The sequence below is a fragment of the Haliaeetus albicilla genome, chromosome 24, assembly GCF_947461875.1.
Source record: "Haliaeetus albicilla chromosome 24, bHalAlb1.1, whole genome shotgun sequence".
NCBI classification, from domain to species: Eukaryota; Metazoa; Chordata; class Aves; order Accipitriformes; family Accipitridae; genus Haliaeetus; species Haliaeetus albicilla.
This window is the reverse complement of record NC_091506.1, coordinates 167,773-185,446: the sequence shown is the minus strand read 5'-3', so window position 1 is coordinate 185,446 and position 17,674 is coordinate 167,773. Positions and strand designations below refer to the sequence as shown.

Here is a 17,674-nt window from a genome sequence, read left to right as displayed (position 1 = left end):
TTCCCTTCTCTACATGGTAGTGATTCCATTAATGTAGGGGTGATGTCTCCACACAGAGTCGTTTATATGCTCAGACTTTGTTCTGAACAATGCCAAGGCATCTGACGTGGGCCCTAACAGGCCATGCTTTGATTAGATGATGCTTTGGTGACAGTGCCAGTCACTCCCCTCTGAGCCCAGTGCCAGCTCTCAGTTGTGCTGACCCAGCTGTTTGCAGGACCTTGATCAGAACCAGACTGGTGTCCTGATGCAGCTTAAAAAATTGTGGGGCTGGGGGAAAATCTGCCTCCATGGGGCTGTAATGGGTTTGTATGGCCTAAGAGCAGCACAAGTAGATCACAGAACAGTTTACTAAAACTGAAGCATTAGTACTGTGCAAGCCACTCATCTGGTGTACTCGGGGAGTAACCCTATGCATTTCAAAAGCAGCATAACTAGTCAAGACATAGAAGCATCAGCTCCATTCTTGTGTGTGCCACTGGCTTGCCATGCTGACATGGACAAACTGCATCTCTTCATGCATTTTCCTGTGTGTGTGTCTTATTTCGCAGACTCCTCAGCGTAGGTGCATTGTAGCTGGATGGTACCTAGCACAAGACTGCTACAGTCACAATCAGAGGCTGATAGCAGTTTGCAAGCTTCAGCCTCTGAGCTGAATGACTTCATAATGTCCCTTTTGTAATTATTATGAACTATGTAGCAGTTCACAGTGATGTCACAGTGGTGCCAACAGTAAACTGAGGCATTAAAAGAACAAGTGACTTTTTCAGGCTGGCTCTGTGAATCAGTGAGAGAGAAGGAAAAGCAGTCCACATCTATCTCCCAGGCCCCTTCCTCGAAGAGCTGGATTGCAGCTCTCCTGGGGAATCTGTGTAATTATATAAATCAAGAGCTGTCCCTTGAAAGGTGTCTGAATTAGGTGCTTCCTCAAGGCATACAAATCTGTCATTCCCAACTCCAGGACATGTTTCAAGGGGGTGGGGTTTGTGTGTGTGCATGTGTGTATGTTTTAATATGTGAAGGTTAAAGGTTTGCAAAATAAAATGGTTAATGGAGTCTGGAAACCAACCCCACCCAGTGGAAATGGATGAGGAATAGCAAAGGCAGTTTTAGGTACTGCTGCCATGAGACAGTAGCCACCCTGCTTGTTGTGAAACCTTTGTGGCTAAGCTTAGTGTTCCCTGTTTGTGTGGGGCACAGGTCCCATCCATCTGCCATACTGGGTTGCTGCCCCCCTTTTCATCTACCACCTTTTATTTTGATACCTGGGAGAAGGGTGGAGCATCTTACCTCCAGTGCTGCCTTCTCACAAATACAGCATTAGGAATCATTTCTGTATGAAGTTCCCCTTCGTGCCCCGCCCCCCAGCACACCACCACATAATGGTAATGAGCACCCCTCCAGTCTGGCTAGGATTAGATATATTAAACTTAAGGTCCTAAATGACTAGCCAGAATGCTTTGGGTTTTCACTGGCATAAAATCCAGTCACATCTGGTCTGAATTCCCTTTCTTTTATACAATTTTTCTCTGGTTACATGCTGTTCACCTCACTACAGACTTTCACATTTTGCCACCAGGGTAAGATTACATCTCTCATATGCTGGCTATATACAGTTCCTTGTAACATATTGCTGGTTTTAGACTAAACTCGACAGTATTTGCATACAGATTTGTTTACTTTTACATTTTCCATACAGTTAACTGGCAGACAGATCTGTGTTCTGGATGGAAGAAATGTCTTTATGTTCCAGCTATGGCTTTACTCCTTGTCCTAGGATTTGTAGTAATTTATTTCATGAGTGCTTTATAGACTATAATTCTTACTGGTATTCACCCAGATTAATCACATTCTTTTCTTATTATTCTTCAGAGATTCCCTTCAGTTCTTCAGATCAAAGTCCCTCCTGTGTTACAGACCGGTTTAAGAGAGCGTTTTGAATTGTTCCTTTGCCTAGTGGCTTAATGTAGGGTTTGCTATATGTCATTCCTAACTATAACAGAGTTCTTAGAATAGCTGATACTGCTACAATATTCCTAGGACCTCGTTTACTCAGCCACTGCTTTCTCCTTCCAAAGGCACCCTGTAAAGGAAGACTCAGCCTCATCACTGTGGTGCAAATTGTGCAATTGATTGCAGTCTAAATGCCTTCCATTGACTGTTGGGGTTATTTTTAAGCCTGTTACTTTGTTTGATCAGCATACGTTTAGCAGGTGTGTGACAGTCTGGATTAAGCAGCGTGATGGAAATAGCTCTTGAAGCCGAGTCCAAGGCAACACATTTTATAGTGTTGTGATAGGACTGTCTGCACAGCTCTCTGCAAGATGCTGGAAAAATGAATTCTTAAATTGGCGGATGGGTTCCTGCCCCTTACCCATCCCCACAGAACCCAAAACTGGTGCTTCATCTTCCTGTATTTCTTCAGAAAATTTTCACACCACCATGGGGCCTCTGCTGCATCTCCCTGCTGTGGTTTGTCCCACAGGTGTTTGCCCTTCCCCAAGCCTAACCTATTGCCCCAAGTAGAGCTGTTAATGTAGCAGTAGGAAGGCAGATGCATTCCTGTTACTATCATCTCAGTGAATCCCTTGAAAGGCTTGATCTTCCCACAATGAACATAAAGGCTAGGACCTAGCTTTCTGCCTTGCCTGCAAGTTTGATCTCTAATCTGCATCAGATGTTTTTTTCTCCTCTCTGGATCCAGTATAAAAATCACTCCTCCCTGCTGGTTCCTTATCTTCAGCCAGATGGAGGGTTAGGTGTGATAAAAGAAATGTCTTGGGGGTCCCTTCAGTTTTGTAACAATTGGAGGTTGTAGGACATTAGTGACAAAAGGGATCAACTGACCAGAAGATCCAGCCCTAGAAAGTACCTACAAGAAAGGAACTGTGTGAAGACTCTTGTGTGAAGATTCCGACACTAAAGTGAGAGGCTCAAGACATGGAGGGGTAGCTGATGATCCAGCATGTGCAGCATCTTCCTCAAACTACCGAGGCAATTAAAAAACTCAGATCATAACCAGCAAGAGGTGAAACCTACCAGCATGTGTTGATTTTAATCCATTTCAAACCATGGAACTGAGCTTCTCAAAAGTCGACTTTCAAGATTATATTGTGTCTATTTCTGATCTTCTTTTTAAAACTGGAAATTCTGAGACTGCTACAAAAACTAAGTTTTGCCAAAGGGAATTCTGTTTGAAGTTGGTGTCTAGTCAAATCTGAACTATTAAGCTCATTTTGCCTTTAATTCCTTTAATGCTCGTTAGCTGGGTGGGTTCAAGATGGATTTATCTGTTTTTAGCAGTAAAAAGAAATCACAAAGTTCAGGTTTGAATCCACCTCAATGATGAGAGGAAAAATCTGGGGTTGTATATGCTGGACTTTGAGCATTTGTCTAGTGAGTGAAGGCTCAGAGGTAGGAGATAAAGAGAAAGTCCTTCTTTTATTTGATACAAGTTTTTTGTTCCTAACTGGAATCCCTAATTCTTTTTTTTTTTTTTCTGTAGGCAGCTCAGATGCCATCATGTAACCTTGAGACCCCAGTACAGAAAAGCCATGTGTCACCTTCTGATAAATTGGGAGGGATTTAATTAAATGAACATATATAAAAGACACATGAATGAGAAATGGCGCAGGAGCTCTTCCAAATCAGCTTAGCAGGAGGAAAAAAAAGAGTGAATCTCCATCAGTAGTGTAAGTGAAGGGCATAGCTTTTTATAGTGTAACCAAGTAGAATCACAAAAGTTGAGAAAATTTACAGCATCCCTTGCCTCTGAGTTCTCTAGGTTCTGATCATATGCCAGCCGACTGAAGAGAAGGAAATGCAAGTGCTTATTTTACCAGAAAGAATCAATTTTTACTGTTAGTCTTATACAGAGGAATCAAAACCACCAGGCGAATTCTGATGACAAATGCTCATCTTCTCAGGGTCTGAGGTACTCCCAGTGGAATGAAAGCAAAAATTCAAAACCCATCTCCTGTTTTATACTGTTTTATACATTTTTATACTGGCCCCATTCCAAATAGGTTTTTAGTAACAAAAATTCCTGTAACACAATAGAGATGAAAGTGCCTCTTTGTTTGCCCTTTAAAATAAAGCTGATAATGTAAAAAATACCTCAACATATATTATTGGCTATAATTAAAACTGTTTACAGAACAGGGGTTCCAGCAGGCCCTAAAAATTTTGCCACATTTGTGTGAATCTGGTCCCCAGGAGAACAGGGATTCAAAGGAGATGAGCTGTTGAAACAATACCAGGAAATGTGTGTACAAAGCTAATTTTTTAAATTATATTTACTTACAAAAACGAGCCTTAAAAAGAAACATCAGAGGAAAAAATTCTGCTACTAACTGAAAGTCTTGCGATTCTCCAGCAAGCAGGCTAGGAGAAAGCAGGTGAGAAAAATGAAAGCACATTGCTTGCATTCTGGCACAGGAATTAATTCATGACAGCGAAAGGCAGCAAGTAGAATCCAGATCAATGCAAATGAAAGTCATAACTCTGAATGCAGGGAAGAGATTTTATCATCTAAGCAGTTACATGCCTTTATTTAAACTAAGTTTCCCTGAGAAGGAGAAAAACAGAAATCACACCAACAAACCTAAGAAGGTTCTTTTTTTGCGTGTGCGTACGTGTTTTTTAAAATCCAAATTCAGCTCTTAGTAGGCCAGCCCCAAACAGTTGTTTTAACAAGATTAGCTCATTTTGAAATCCATGGTACTATTTTTGGCATCCAGACCAACATGCCTCTGCCAGTTCTCCCCAAGTGACAGTGCTTCTGAACTCTTTCATGTTATACAGCTACTCTGTGTTGTCCCGAGGATTTTGGTCCAAGAGATACATCACTTCATCAGGGAGCTGGACAAGTTCTTTGTGCTTTGTCACTACAGAGACAGGTTTTGACAGGGCAGCTAATGTTCCCTTGGAACCCAGAATATTTGCGTGAGAAGACAATAAAAGGAGGCAGGAGCAGTAGGGCAGGAAAAACAGTCCTCTGTCAGTCCTCTGTAAAGACACCAGTGCTTTCTGAGACAAGAGCTGTGGACAGATGACATTTATCCTGTTCACTCTTAATTACAGTGAAGTGGAAGCCCTTGTCTCTGACGGAGAATATGCAGTGTGGGCTGCATGAGACATTGGAAGATTCCTGTATCACTATTATTCTGTGGCTGGTATGGGCGAAAGACAACAGTTAATAGAGCATCCTTCATGTCAGAACCCTGTGTTGACTGTTTTCCCTAGGAAATTGGGTCTTCCCTGGACATCTTTTAATTATTGCTTCACACAGCCTGCAGCAGTGATGCTGAGGCTGTTACAGAGTAGCAAGAGAGTCCTGATACTAGGCAGCTTCTGACTACCCAGATCAGGTGTCTCCTTTAATAGATTGGGTCCTGGGGTCAGCTGGGACACACAGGGTTTGATAGGATGGTTCCCAGGACCCCCTTAGTCTGTCCAAAGTGATGCCTGCCCTAGTGAGGCTACAAGAACAAAGACGCTTAAAGGTGTCTCAGTGCCACTTTCATCTCTAGATCTTTTCTTGGTCCCACATACAAGCACAGCCCCCTGACTTGGCTTACTAAGCAAATGGCTTATCCAGGGATGAAATTACTGCTGCTCCAACATCTTTTTAGAGTCTGCAGCTAGAGCCCAGTAGATTGCAGAGTGGCTAATCTTCCTACCACCAGAATTATAACAGGCAGATCAGATTATGTCTTAATTTCCTGGCCTGCTTCTTGGCAGGGTAAATAGCCACGTGCACTAATTCATCAGCCAGCTTGGAAATATGGCCTGTACTCAGATGGAGCTGTTTTAAGACAGCTCCCCAGGAGCTTGTGGAACTCTGGTCCTGTGTACTGTGATCCTTGCTGACAATTAGCTTGGGAAGCAAACACCAAGCAACCAACCAGACCTGTTCTGATGTTCTCTATCAGGCACGTGCAGACATTTAGTTTGTGTTCACCTGAAGAGTGGGAGGGATACCTCCAGTTAGACTCTGAAGCACATGCTTGTTCTCTAAGTGCTGCCTTCTTCTGTGACAGCTACACAGTGTGGTTACCCCAGCACAACAGAACAATTAAAATGCATGACATGCAATAAGGGACACATTTAGAAAACCATCATTTCCTTGTGTCTTGAGTAAAACACTACAAAAATGGCAATAAAATTGGTTTTAGCAGCCTTGAATTTGCTTCCAAGTGCATAGTGATTGCATGCATTTCCCTTGTGAACTCAAGTCACAATTTTGTTGTCACTGCTCCACTGGCATCACAACTAAGAGATGCTGAGAAACCTGACCAGCTTACATAACACAGTAGTGTATGCTCTATAAATGCTAGCGGTTTGTCAGCTAACTAATAGAACTGAAAAGAAAAATATTTTTCATTTAACAGGGAATGTAGGAAATTTAAAGGCTTTTCCCTTTCCAAAACAGTGTGAAAACAAACAACAAAAAAAATTTCATGAATCTCAGAGGAAAAAAGATAAGGTTGCTTGCAATTTTCATTTGTTTCATGTCAGCAGGGAGATCAAACCACAATCTTTCCCACTGGTAGCAGAGGCAGCTCAGCACCCTGCGAGGTAGACCTAAAAGTGATACAGCATACAGGGAAATCAAAGGAAGCTATTCTCCCTCAGAGATTAGAGCAACAGCAATTTCATTTGCCCTTCACAGTCATTCTGCTTGCAGTTTCTTTTTCTGTTTCTCAGGAACTGATGTCCTGGTAAGGGGAAAATTCTGCTCCCCTCTCTCTATACCTGCCCTTAAACAAAGCTTCACATTCTGGAAATGCCTGAAGAGATCTGATCTTCCTAGAATCAATGTACTTATGCTTGTCCTTGACAGAGTTGACCCCTACTCAGCCATAATTTGTTTTGGAGGGGCATCTGCACAGACTTTTGCAGGCTTTGACACATGCCCATGACCAGACACAAGCCATCTACAATCAGGAAGCCACATCACTGTGAGACCAGGCCAAAATGAATGGCAGAGAGAGGTGAAGGAAATCAGGATTTGTTATTTTCCTATTGTAGCCTTAGTTCCTGGGGCTCAAATTGGAAGGCTTCAGAAGAACATACCCATTTGTTGCATGCATACCAAATGGACTATGCACTGGGTCCTTGTACTCAGAGACACAATGTTAGATTGTTAGGCTCATATTAGGTTTTAAGAACACACAAACACAAAGTTCTGTGAAAAGCAAAGACAAATTTGTGCCTAAAACTGCTCGATGCCATTTTTTTAACAACTGCACTGTTAGTCAGCTTACTGGAGGCTCAAACAGACCTGTATGGTCTTAAGCTGTGGTCACATTTCCATGGTCTTCTCCATAATTTGTTTAAGACCTGTTTTATTCATCAGAAGTCAGTAAAATAAACCCAAATATAAGTGCATTTTCCCATGATGAGAGAATTTTGAGATGGCAGAGTGCTATTAGATAATTTACTCCATCTCCCAGCCAATGCAGAAGTGGTCCCAATAATGTATTTGTCATTGTTTTATTCAATGTAGTTTTAAAATTTGCAAGATTGCAGCTAAATCCTTCTTCTGAGTGAGGCATTTTTGCTGACATTCAAGTCAAGCCTTTCCTGCTGCCTGTGTTGTTTCCACTGTCCATCTTAGGACTGTAGTTCTTTGGTTTTGCTATATGCTATAGGAGTACTGTGTTCAGCTCTGGGGTCCCCAACATAAGAAGAACATGGAACTGTTGTAGCAAGTCCAGAGGAGGGCCACTAAGATGATCAGGGGGCTGGAGCACCTCTCCTATGAAGACAGGTTGAGAGAGTTGGGTTGTTCAACCTGGAGAAGAGAAGGCTCCCAGGAGACCTTATAACAGCCTTCCAGTACCTAAAGGGGGCCTACAAGAAAGCTGGAGAGGGAGACTTTTTACAAGGGCATGTAGTGATAGGACAAGGGGTAATGGCTTTAAACTGAAAGAGGGTAGATTTAGATGTAAGGAAGAAGTTCTTCCCTGTGAGGGTGATGAGGCACTGGAACAGGTTGCCTAGAGAGGTTGTGGATGCCCCATCCCTGGAAGTGTTCAAGGCCAGGCTGGATGGGGCTTTGAGCAGCCTGGTCTAGTGGAAGGCATCCCTGCCCATGGTGGGGGGTTGGAACTAGATGATGTTTAAGGTCCCTTCCAACTCAAACCTTTCTATGATTCTATGATATGATTCTATAGGGGTAAATTGTTAATAGTGCACTGGGGTAGTAAAGGATTGATGACTCTGACATTTCTAAATGAGTACCAGGCAAAGAGCAGAGAGAGTTAAGAATCCACATTCTGCAAATTTTTTCTCCCTCTCCAGGTCTCACGCATTCCCCATTTTCAGTTCTTTTACCTTGTTGATGAGGCTGGGATCACCTGGGCTGCTCTCGTCATCTTCTGAACTCTTCTGTTCCTCATCTGATGTGACGACCTCCATCGGTATCACAGAGACTGGGCACACCTTATAGGGCTCGGTGTAGGCACTGCAGAGAGAAAGAACAGACTAGCTCACTGGTGTTATTCCCAGCGCTACTGCTCAGACATAAAAAATGCACACATTGCCCAGAGTTAACCAGTCAGGGGGCAGGGAATCCCTGCAGACCTGCTAGGAAAGCGAGATTTCTCAAGCTTTGATTTTTTGCTGCCAGGTTCAATAGCAATCATTTAGGCAAGTAGAAGGATCTGGAAGGAGCAGTGGGAAGTTACTGAATTTGTTCAAGCTTCCCCAGAGGATCAATGTTCTGGCTCTGTTTGGAGCAAAATGTTCATACTTAGTTGCAGCCAGAACTGCTTTGTTCCTCCCTAGTCTACCCGTCAAAATGGATGTAATAAAATCATACTAACATCTCAGTGCTCATTAAAAATGGAACTTAGATATTGTAACAACAGATTTGCTGGGAAAACATCAAAAGGATGAGAAAAGTATAATTGTAATACCAATGGCATCAATTAAAGCACAAGGTACTCAGATCCCAGAATCCTTGAGCTGTTTCAAACAAATCTGAATTCAGCTCCAGAAACCCAGAGAAAGCCATGCGATAAGAGTACTGGATCTGGTGTGTAATACAGGCCAGTGGCTTCCCAGCATTTTCTTTTAGAAAAAACCCCATTTTTTAAAAATTAAAATTGCTAGTTATTTCAAAACCTGCATTTCAAAAAGCATGACTAGAGGTAGGTCTCCAGACAGTGTCTGCCCTTTGCAGGTGTCTTTTATTGCTGATCTGAATATGCCTAGCTCCAAATTCCACATACTGGATCTTGTTAAACCTTTGTCTGCTGAATTGGAGGCAGTCTTCCCAATTTTATTACTGTGCAGGTACTCACATGCTGTATTCAGGTTGTCCCTTCATTTTGTCTTTCATATATGAAATAGGTGAAGATCTTGGTGTCTTACTGTGTCATGCCTCCTATCATTTAATCGTTCTAAAATCTCTGAACTTTATCCAATTATACATTAGCATTATCCAATTTACTAACCATTTTAGCACCAGTTTTTACTACCAGCCAGTTTTAGTACTGTTCTTGGTACTGCAACACAAGACTCAATATTCCAGCACTGGCAAAAGAAGTGCCAAGTATACCAGTGGTAACACCCATCTATGCCTACCTGACTTTACTGTGTTTTTACATTCAAGGATCAGATCAGTATTTTTGGCCACAGTATCATTCTGGGAGCTTATATACAGCTTATACACCACAGTGGCCCCAAGCCTTTTACATTTCCAGGGGTACGTTCCAGCATTCAACCAACAGGGCAAGTCTGTTGTCTTGAGAAACAAAATCTGACATCTCCATGTGTTCCAGTAGACATCTTGGCCAACCAGGTCGGTCTGTAATGTGGGCCTGGCTTACTCAGTGTATATGATTTCTTTAGTTCTCATTTCCTCTGAAACATTATTCATTTGCTTTCACAGCACTGCCTCATCTCCTTATTTTTCTTTGATCTCCCACTTGGGGATCCCAGATGTGAAAAAATCCAAAGCTTCAAAGCCAATGCTAGAGTGACAGGATGCTGGGCAAAGATGGGTTAATGTAAGTGGGAGGGCAATGAAGAAAGAGACTCCCAAGGCCACTGGCCAGACTCATATTTCCTTTCGGAAGGGAAACTCCCTACATATCTGCATTCACTTCCAAGCTGCAAAGAGGACTCTGTGTCTCCCATGCAGGTGCAGCTGCCAGCCTTTCTTTTATGCCACCAGCTTTTCCCTCATGCACAGAGTCAAGGAGCTCTTGCAAGCTGCCCAGTGCATTTGCCATGGCTGGGCGAAGGGCCAAGCAGCGGCACTGTTCCTCACCATTGTCTTCTCTTGTTTATTATTAGTGTCTGCAGTTTTTCAGTGTGGGCGGCATCACGGCACTTCCGAAAGCCTGCCTAGCTACAACAACAAAGGGGCCTCAGCACAAGTGAAAGCAAGAGCAAGGCAGATACAGGAACAGCTCAGAAGGCTTATTAATAGTTTAGTCAGTCTCTCTCCTTACTTGCACAGCCTTTCTGCAATTTGTAATTGTTTGCCCCAGCAGACATGAAATTAAGTCCCACCCTCCCTCCCTCCCTCCTTTTCTCTGTCTCTCTGATAAATGACTACATTATGTTAATGTAAGAACACATTATAATTTGGGAAGAATGCCTCAGTATATTAGTCTGGTAATCATTATGAATGGCATTATTAAAGGCTCATACAGTAGCAAGACTTGCAATATTGCTAAACTGTTGCATGCACTTCATTTATCGTAGGCCTGCAGTCCAGTGGCACTGGCTTGTGTTTCAAGAGAAGTCCCAAAATGTTATGGGTCTCATTTGCACATGGGATGGGCATAGGCATGTTTGTGCCACCCTCTCCATCCTGCGCTTCTCCAGCCACTCCAGCAGCACTCAGGTCTTCACTTCTGAGACTGTTCTATATAGTCATAGAGCTCCTGGGTACAACACTTTTCCTGATACCCAGCATATGTTTTACTCCAATGAATCCACATCCTTTCATCCATTTTATATGTCTACGCTCTTGTGGTCTCCTAGCAATCCTAGCTCCTGAAGACTTGAACTGTGCCCAGAAACTGGTCACCAGGTGAAGGTGCACTGGGCAGCTTGGTATTCACTAATCCCACTGCCAGGTGCCTGGAGGAAAACACCAAGGATGCAATATCTTGCTGTGTTTAAACCTCACGCTTCAATTTGTTGCAACTCAATCAGATAAGAGCGTCATGAAATGATTGTAAAAGGAAGTGGTTTGTGTTCAGGCCTTAATTTCCTGATGTTCACAAATGTGGGAATTGGGTATTACATTCCCAGGTGCTAATAATGCTTAACCAGTAAGACATGATGTTACATCAGCTCTCTGTCTTCACTGCAGTTTGTAACCTCTTTTTCCACCAACTGTGGCCTGCCTCCTTCAAGGCAGGCTGCCTGAGAAGTTAAGCAGTGTATTTGGGTCATAACTCTGTAGCTCAGTGATTAAAATCTATATTCCACCCATCTGCCCCCAGTCCCCTATTCACCTGGCTGAGCCTTTCTGTAGTTTCTACATCCTTAATAATCTATCACTTAATTACACCATTAATCTAAACATGCTTTTAAGGTAAGGAGACCTATACAAGCTCACATGTAACCCATGTGCTGATGGGTATGAATTTTTTCAGGCATCTGCTTTTGGTTTTGTTCTTTCCACAGAAAGAATGTTTTTTTGCTTTTATGCTTTCTCCTGTCATTTCCCTGACTCTGCCCTCCCTCCCTCTTTGAAAGAGTGAGCAGCAGGGGTTGCAACTTTGCTAGGAAAGCACGATGATCATGAGGTTTTTCTTAGTCAAAAAGTTGGACAGACCCCATGAGATGTCTCCAGCATAATATCTTCATGACCAAGTGTCTTCTGCAAATGTCAGTGGCATTATTAGGAAGTCTGGTTAAGGGTAAGAATTCATTAACCATCATAATATATAAAGTGAGGCTGAGTTTCAGAGGAAGTCTCTTTGATTTCTGGTGGAGGAGGGGCTGAGCAGTTCCTGATAAGAAACCCCAAGCAATTCCTTGTATTTCACAATGAAATGGGTCTAGAAGTGATGACAAAAGTCAGAGACAGGACAGAATATGGTAAACTACCTCCAAATCTGTGATTGGGTCATTGCAACTGGGGATGCAGGCCAGATTTCATAGTGATTGCCACCTTGACTGGCCAGGAACAAGTGGAGGAGTTTGACAGAAGGAGTGAAGTGTGAACAGGTACATCTGAAGACATGAGCAGTAAAGACTGTAGTTATGCACCTCACCAGCTAGTCTCAGTGGTCTGACTTACAAACTTTGCTGCTTGCATAAACCTGGAACACAACAAATTGCTACTTGTTGTCCCAGTCACTTGCTATTTCATTTGCTTCTTCCCTTGAATCCAGATCAAGCAGGACTGTGCTACTCCCTGATAGCTGATTAGGAACTTACCTTCTGTCTTTTCTCAGACAGCCTATTCAGAACTGATACCAGCTGCTGCACTGAACCTACAGTAGCTTGAGCTATCAGCGCTGCAGCATTTCTCAGCTCAGCTGCCACCTGTTGTTCCCTAGCACTCAATTAAGAAAGGCAAAATGTCTTGGTGTTGCCATCCCCACAGCACTGTGTATGTAGGGTTTGCCTGTGAATCCATCAAGTCTAGAAACCCAGTACCGCAAGAAACCCTCATAGTTTGAGGGCAGCAAAATACACACAGTGTATAAAAAAACCTTCCTGATCATTGTGGATAATCAGTATGGATTGGCCACAAGTCACCAAGATGGTTTTTTGGAAGCAACTACTATTTTCTTGTGCTGAATTGCAAGGAAAAAAACCACAACATCCCACAGCAGAGTTTTATTTGTTCTTTCACTAAGTTTATTGTCAGACTCCTGCAAAGAAAATGTCCCTTTAATGGCTCTGAGAATGTGGATAGATAAATAAATAGATCTGTCACAAAAGGGTATCTAACCTTCATTTTCCCTCTTGTTCCTCCTCAAAGCCCAGTGTCTTTAAAGACCGGCCATAATAACATCAGTGTTTATTGAAACAACATGGTTTCAGCTACAGCAGTTTTCTCTTCCTCCCTCAGAGTTCAAATGGATCCTGGCACTTTGTGTGACTTACAGGGCATATCTAAGTGCATATAAGATAACACCATGCCAAATTCATTATCTTAAACTATACCTGCAACAAGGCTAAGATTTTCTATAAAATTAATAATTATAATTATGCATATATAATCTATAATTATATATAGTAATATGTATGAGTCATAAATGTTCAAAACCTTGTGTTTCTTTATTCTGCTAAATGATATTTTTCTTTAGCTCATTAAAAGCACTGCTAAATAAACTTACTGTAAGCAATAAACTTTAATGTAATGGAATATGCCAATAAAAGTGTGGATGTGGAAAATAAGAGGAGAAATAGTCCCAGAGTTGGTAGTATCTCAATAGACACTGTAATCCCCAACTAATTCTCTTCCTTGTAGCAATGATATGGCTGAATGAGAGCAGATTGCAGACACATTATCTGCTGCTCCTCCAGCAATTGTCTGTAATCATTCCATGAGTTAGCCAGCACAACAAAGGAAGCAATGGGTCTTCTGGGACAGTCTAACCTTAAATTGACTGAATAAATGCAGGAGAAGGCAGTGTAACAAAAGTCTTTTATTTAGCTCCAGTTACATTTATAATTAGCAGAGCTGCTGATAGGTATGGAGTAGGGAGAAGCTATATAGATGCACTCTACGAGTTATCTATGTACCTTCACCTGTGAACACATATTGGTACATCTGGAAAAAGGTGTTCTGAAGTCTACAGACTCTCTGGTTATCCTGCCCCTATAGCGATGTTTATGGTTGACCTCAAAGGAAAAGGATCTGTGGACTGAGTGGAGGATGAAGCTGTCAAGGAGAGGGAAGCCAAACTGATCATTGTAATAGCACTAGCTCCTTTATTAATAAAGTCGAGACACAAGTCTCTACTACCTATGATCCCTCCATAGCACAGGCTGGGACAAGTCTGAGCGCAGATGCTATGTGCATGGAAAGTGAGGGAGCACTGTGGAGATCCACAACAGGTGTGAGAGGTCACAGAACATGATTCACAGACTGACAAATACTATATTTTGTCTAGCTTGAATGTGCAATTCTCAGAGAGATACTTGCCCTTTTAATTCCACACCTATCCTTCAAATGACCTTTCAAATTCTACCCCATTCCTCAGCAATGATCACATGAATTCTTTAGGATTTTTAGAATTTATTCAGTCAGCATTAGTGAGATGTAAAAATTTAACTGGGGGATTTAACAGTGGCAAAAATACCCAGCCAAGGTTATTATAACAAAGGCCTAGGAAGACCATGTATTTTTGTTTGCATAACAACAAAAATACCCTTGGCTGTACACTCATCTATTGGCCATACACACAAGTGATGTCTTGTTTCCTCCTTTAGAGTCACCAACTGCCTCAAAAAAAAGAAAAAAAAGAAAAAAAAAAAAAAAGAAAGGCCTGTCACTTCCACTAAGTGATGTAAATCCTCTGTACCAGTAAGGATCAGATTGCCTGCAGTTTGCTTTCAATGAATCTGTACATCAAGTAATGCATCCTAAAGAAAGGCTCATAAATCTCACTTGCTTTCTGCTTCATGGTCTATGCTCCAGCAGTGATCATGAGGGGAGAAAGGGAGTGCTCTTTACTGTGAGGTATTTATATTAATGTAACCCTGGAGCTCTCAGTTATGCTTTATGATACCTGTGGAGTATCCATCCTTTCCATCAAGAGGCTCTTTATACATCTGAAATGCAGCTGGTTAGGCTGTTAAGATGTGCTGGCAATGTCCCTTCAACTGCCAGTGCAGTAGGTCCATCACAGTGTCTATAAGGTATGATCATGTGTGTTGGGGCAGGCTTAGAACATATTTCTGCCTTGCAACTGAACCTGCTCAGATGGTGTAAGTGTGCTAGAAATTTGTTGGTCAGTCAAGAGCAATTCAGCATCTCCCTGAAGCAGTAAGCATTTGTGTGGGGTTCAGATGTTGTGCAGTTTTAGTGCCACAGTGATTCCCTCCATGTTAATCATATGAGAGGGAGCAGGCCAGTGGGAGACTCCTGTGATTGGACCCATCCCCAGGGCAAAGCAAGTGTGATGTGGCCAGTGAGGACATCCAGATTCCCCCATCCCAATTCCTGAGCACCTCCTTCATTCTCCTATGTCTCTTCAGGGATAGGGGACTTCTTCTAAAATTGGATTTCAGTATTCCAAAATGCAGTTTCTGGAGAAAGATTCTGAGTGGCTTATCATTAGTCACCAGATTGTAACACACCATCACCAGCCAGCCTGAGTTAGCTTCCTTGGAGTAAATTGGTTTCTTTTGGAAGTAGGTTTCAACATACTTTCAGTGTAAAGAATGGTAGGAACAAGGGCAGCACTTAAGGAACCTCTGCTGTGTTCATATTTGAACCAAACCCATAATTTGTCTCCATTAGGTATATACAGCGTAAAGGATGATCCAAGCTAATAATACTCAGAGGTCAGGGAAAGGATACCTTGCTTAATGATTTCCAAAAACAGAGTCCAGGGTTTGCTCAGGTTTTAAACATTGTGGCAGCATTCAGCTAATGACAACCAGATTACCTCCCTGCCTCTTCCCTGTTGTCTTCCACTCCACATCCCCAGTCAGTGCCAGGACAGAGAAAGAGAGAAGATTTGACACTAACTTTAACAGGATTTGAAAAGGGAAAAAAAAAAAGAAAAAAGAAAAAGGACAGAACCTTTTTTTCTAGAGATCTTGCTAATTTCTTTTCTTTGCATCTGTTGCAAACTGCAAATCAGATGATGCAACAACTTAATTACCACCAACATACTTGAAGGGCTGAAGAGCCCCCTCATTTATTTCCTGAAAATTTCTTATGGTTTCAAAAGTTCCTGCAAGTAAAGATCAAAGCAGTATTTGGTCCAAAATGTCACCACAAGATGAAGAAAGCAGTAGAAGAGGCTAGAAACCACATCCTTAGTCCCATTCCTACAGTGGAACAACTGCTATTAAAAGCCGGTTTTGCCACTAACTATCAACACATGGCTCACCATATTCACTGTTTACATGTAGTGCGAATAGGAAGTAAGTGAATTCTCTGGGTTTCTGGGGTAAATGCTGACTTCTGCTCTGCCTTTTGTGCGGTACATAATGTCTTTTTGTCTAGGATGTTTCATCCATTCATTAGCAAAACTGCAGTTCTGGATTGCTAAAAGACAATTCCTTCAACTCTTTGCTAATGAGAGGCAGTGGTGTTGAGTTCAGTTAGGCCTAGATCCACCAAAGCTCTGAAATGAATGTCAGTTATGACCCTAAATATTTTTCTGTGTGTATTGGTGATTGCATTGGCAATTATTTGACCTGAGTCAGCAAAGCAGGTTTGTGGGAACTACCTGGGAAGGTACAAACAGATGTTCTGTCTCTGTGGGGTACATCTTCTACAAGTATAACCTCCCTGAAGCCAACTGAGTGGTGATGAGCTTGACACATCAACTCAGAATCAGATATGCTCATTTACAAATGACTAGTAAATTGCTGCCATAACCTTCCCATGCACAGACCCCAGCCTGTGCTCGTTCTGACTTGTCTGTCATAGGGATCTTAGCTCATAACTGGATGTAATGTACTAGATGCAAGAGGGAGACCAGAATCTCACCTGGACACAGCTGGGTTAAGCAAAGCCCACGTACATAAAATCTCCTCCATCCAGTGGGGAGGGGACCCCCCCCCCCCCAACCCTCTATTATTGGACCAAATGGATTGAATGCAACTTTTTTCTACATGCAGTATCCCTATACCTGGCTTTATTTCAAGCCACATGCCCAGCAGTTACTAGTTCAAACTCTGTCTTTCTCAGACAGTGACATCCTTATTGCAAAAAATTAAAATCATATGAACTCAATGCACTGATGGTAACTGGGGTGCTGAATGACCCTATTGTGTTAAAACTGCTTATTTATTTTCTTGTATCCATTTGTAAATGATTTTTTTTAATTCATTCTGCAAAAGGAAGGCTCATTACTGAAGGAAATTAAAGTCCAAATGCATTTAAAGCCAATAAAAGGAAATGCCTATTAGTGTAATATGTGATCAGCCAGTCAGTTCCCTGTTATGGCAGATCATCAAGGCAAATATTGCAGCTGAAGTCTGAAAGGGGCAGGAAAGACATTATGTCTGCTAATAACATACATAGCCTGACAAGGCAAGGTAACACAGGGATAATCACATTTCACACGCTGAGGCATAAGCTGTTTGCCTGCCAAGGCCAGAAAGGAGTTCTTCCTGACACAAACATTTCAGTTTGAATTTTGCTCTTTCTTGCATTGGTGTGGTGCAGGATATAGGACAGGGTAAGAGGATTTTTGGTCAGGTGTGTAAGGCTTTTGCTCTGTTCTGAACAACTTTAGGGACAAAACTCTCCCACCTTCAACCACTGCTCCTGGAGGTGCTCACAGAACAATGGTGCTTGTGCAGGTCTAGTTCTGGAAGGGAGTGCAGGCAGTGAGCAGCACACAGGGGTTTGGGCTCCATCTCAGGGAATGTCCTCTGGCCCAGACTGGGACAGTATAAGTAGAGGAGGGATAAGAGAAAGCCTGACAGTGAGGTTTCACTAGCCATGTCCCAGGTGTGCTGGGATGGATGGGCTGCTCTTGCTTTGAAGCACCTGCATAAC

At 42.3% G+C, this 17,674-nt stretch overlaps 1 protein-coding gene across 3 annotated transcripts in view; it reads right to left on the bottom strand.

The window, feature by feature from the left end:
• Window positions 1-17,674, bottom strand: part of FGD5 (FYVE, RhoGEF and PH domain containing 5) — a 112,133-nt gene that overhangs the window by 60,098 nt on the left and 34,361 nt on the right. For all 3 annotated transcript variants that reach the window (XM_069811707.1, XM_069811705.1, XM_069811706.1), the window contains exon 3: window positions 8,341-8,470. In XM_069811707.1, coding sequence (XP_069667808.1) covers window positions 8,341-8,470 — 130 coding nt within the window. The remainder of the gene's footprint in view (window positions 1-8,340; window positions 8,471-17,674) is intronic.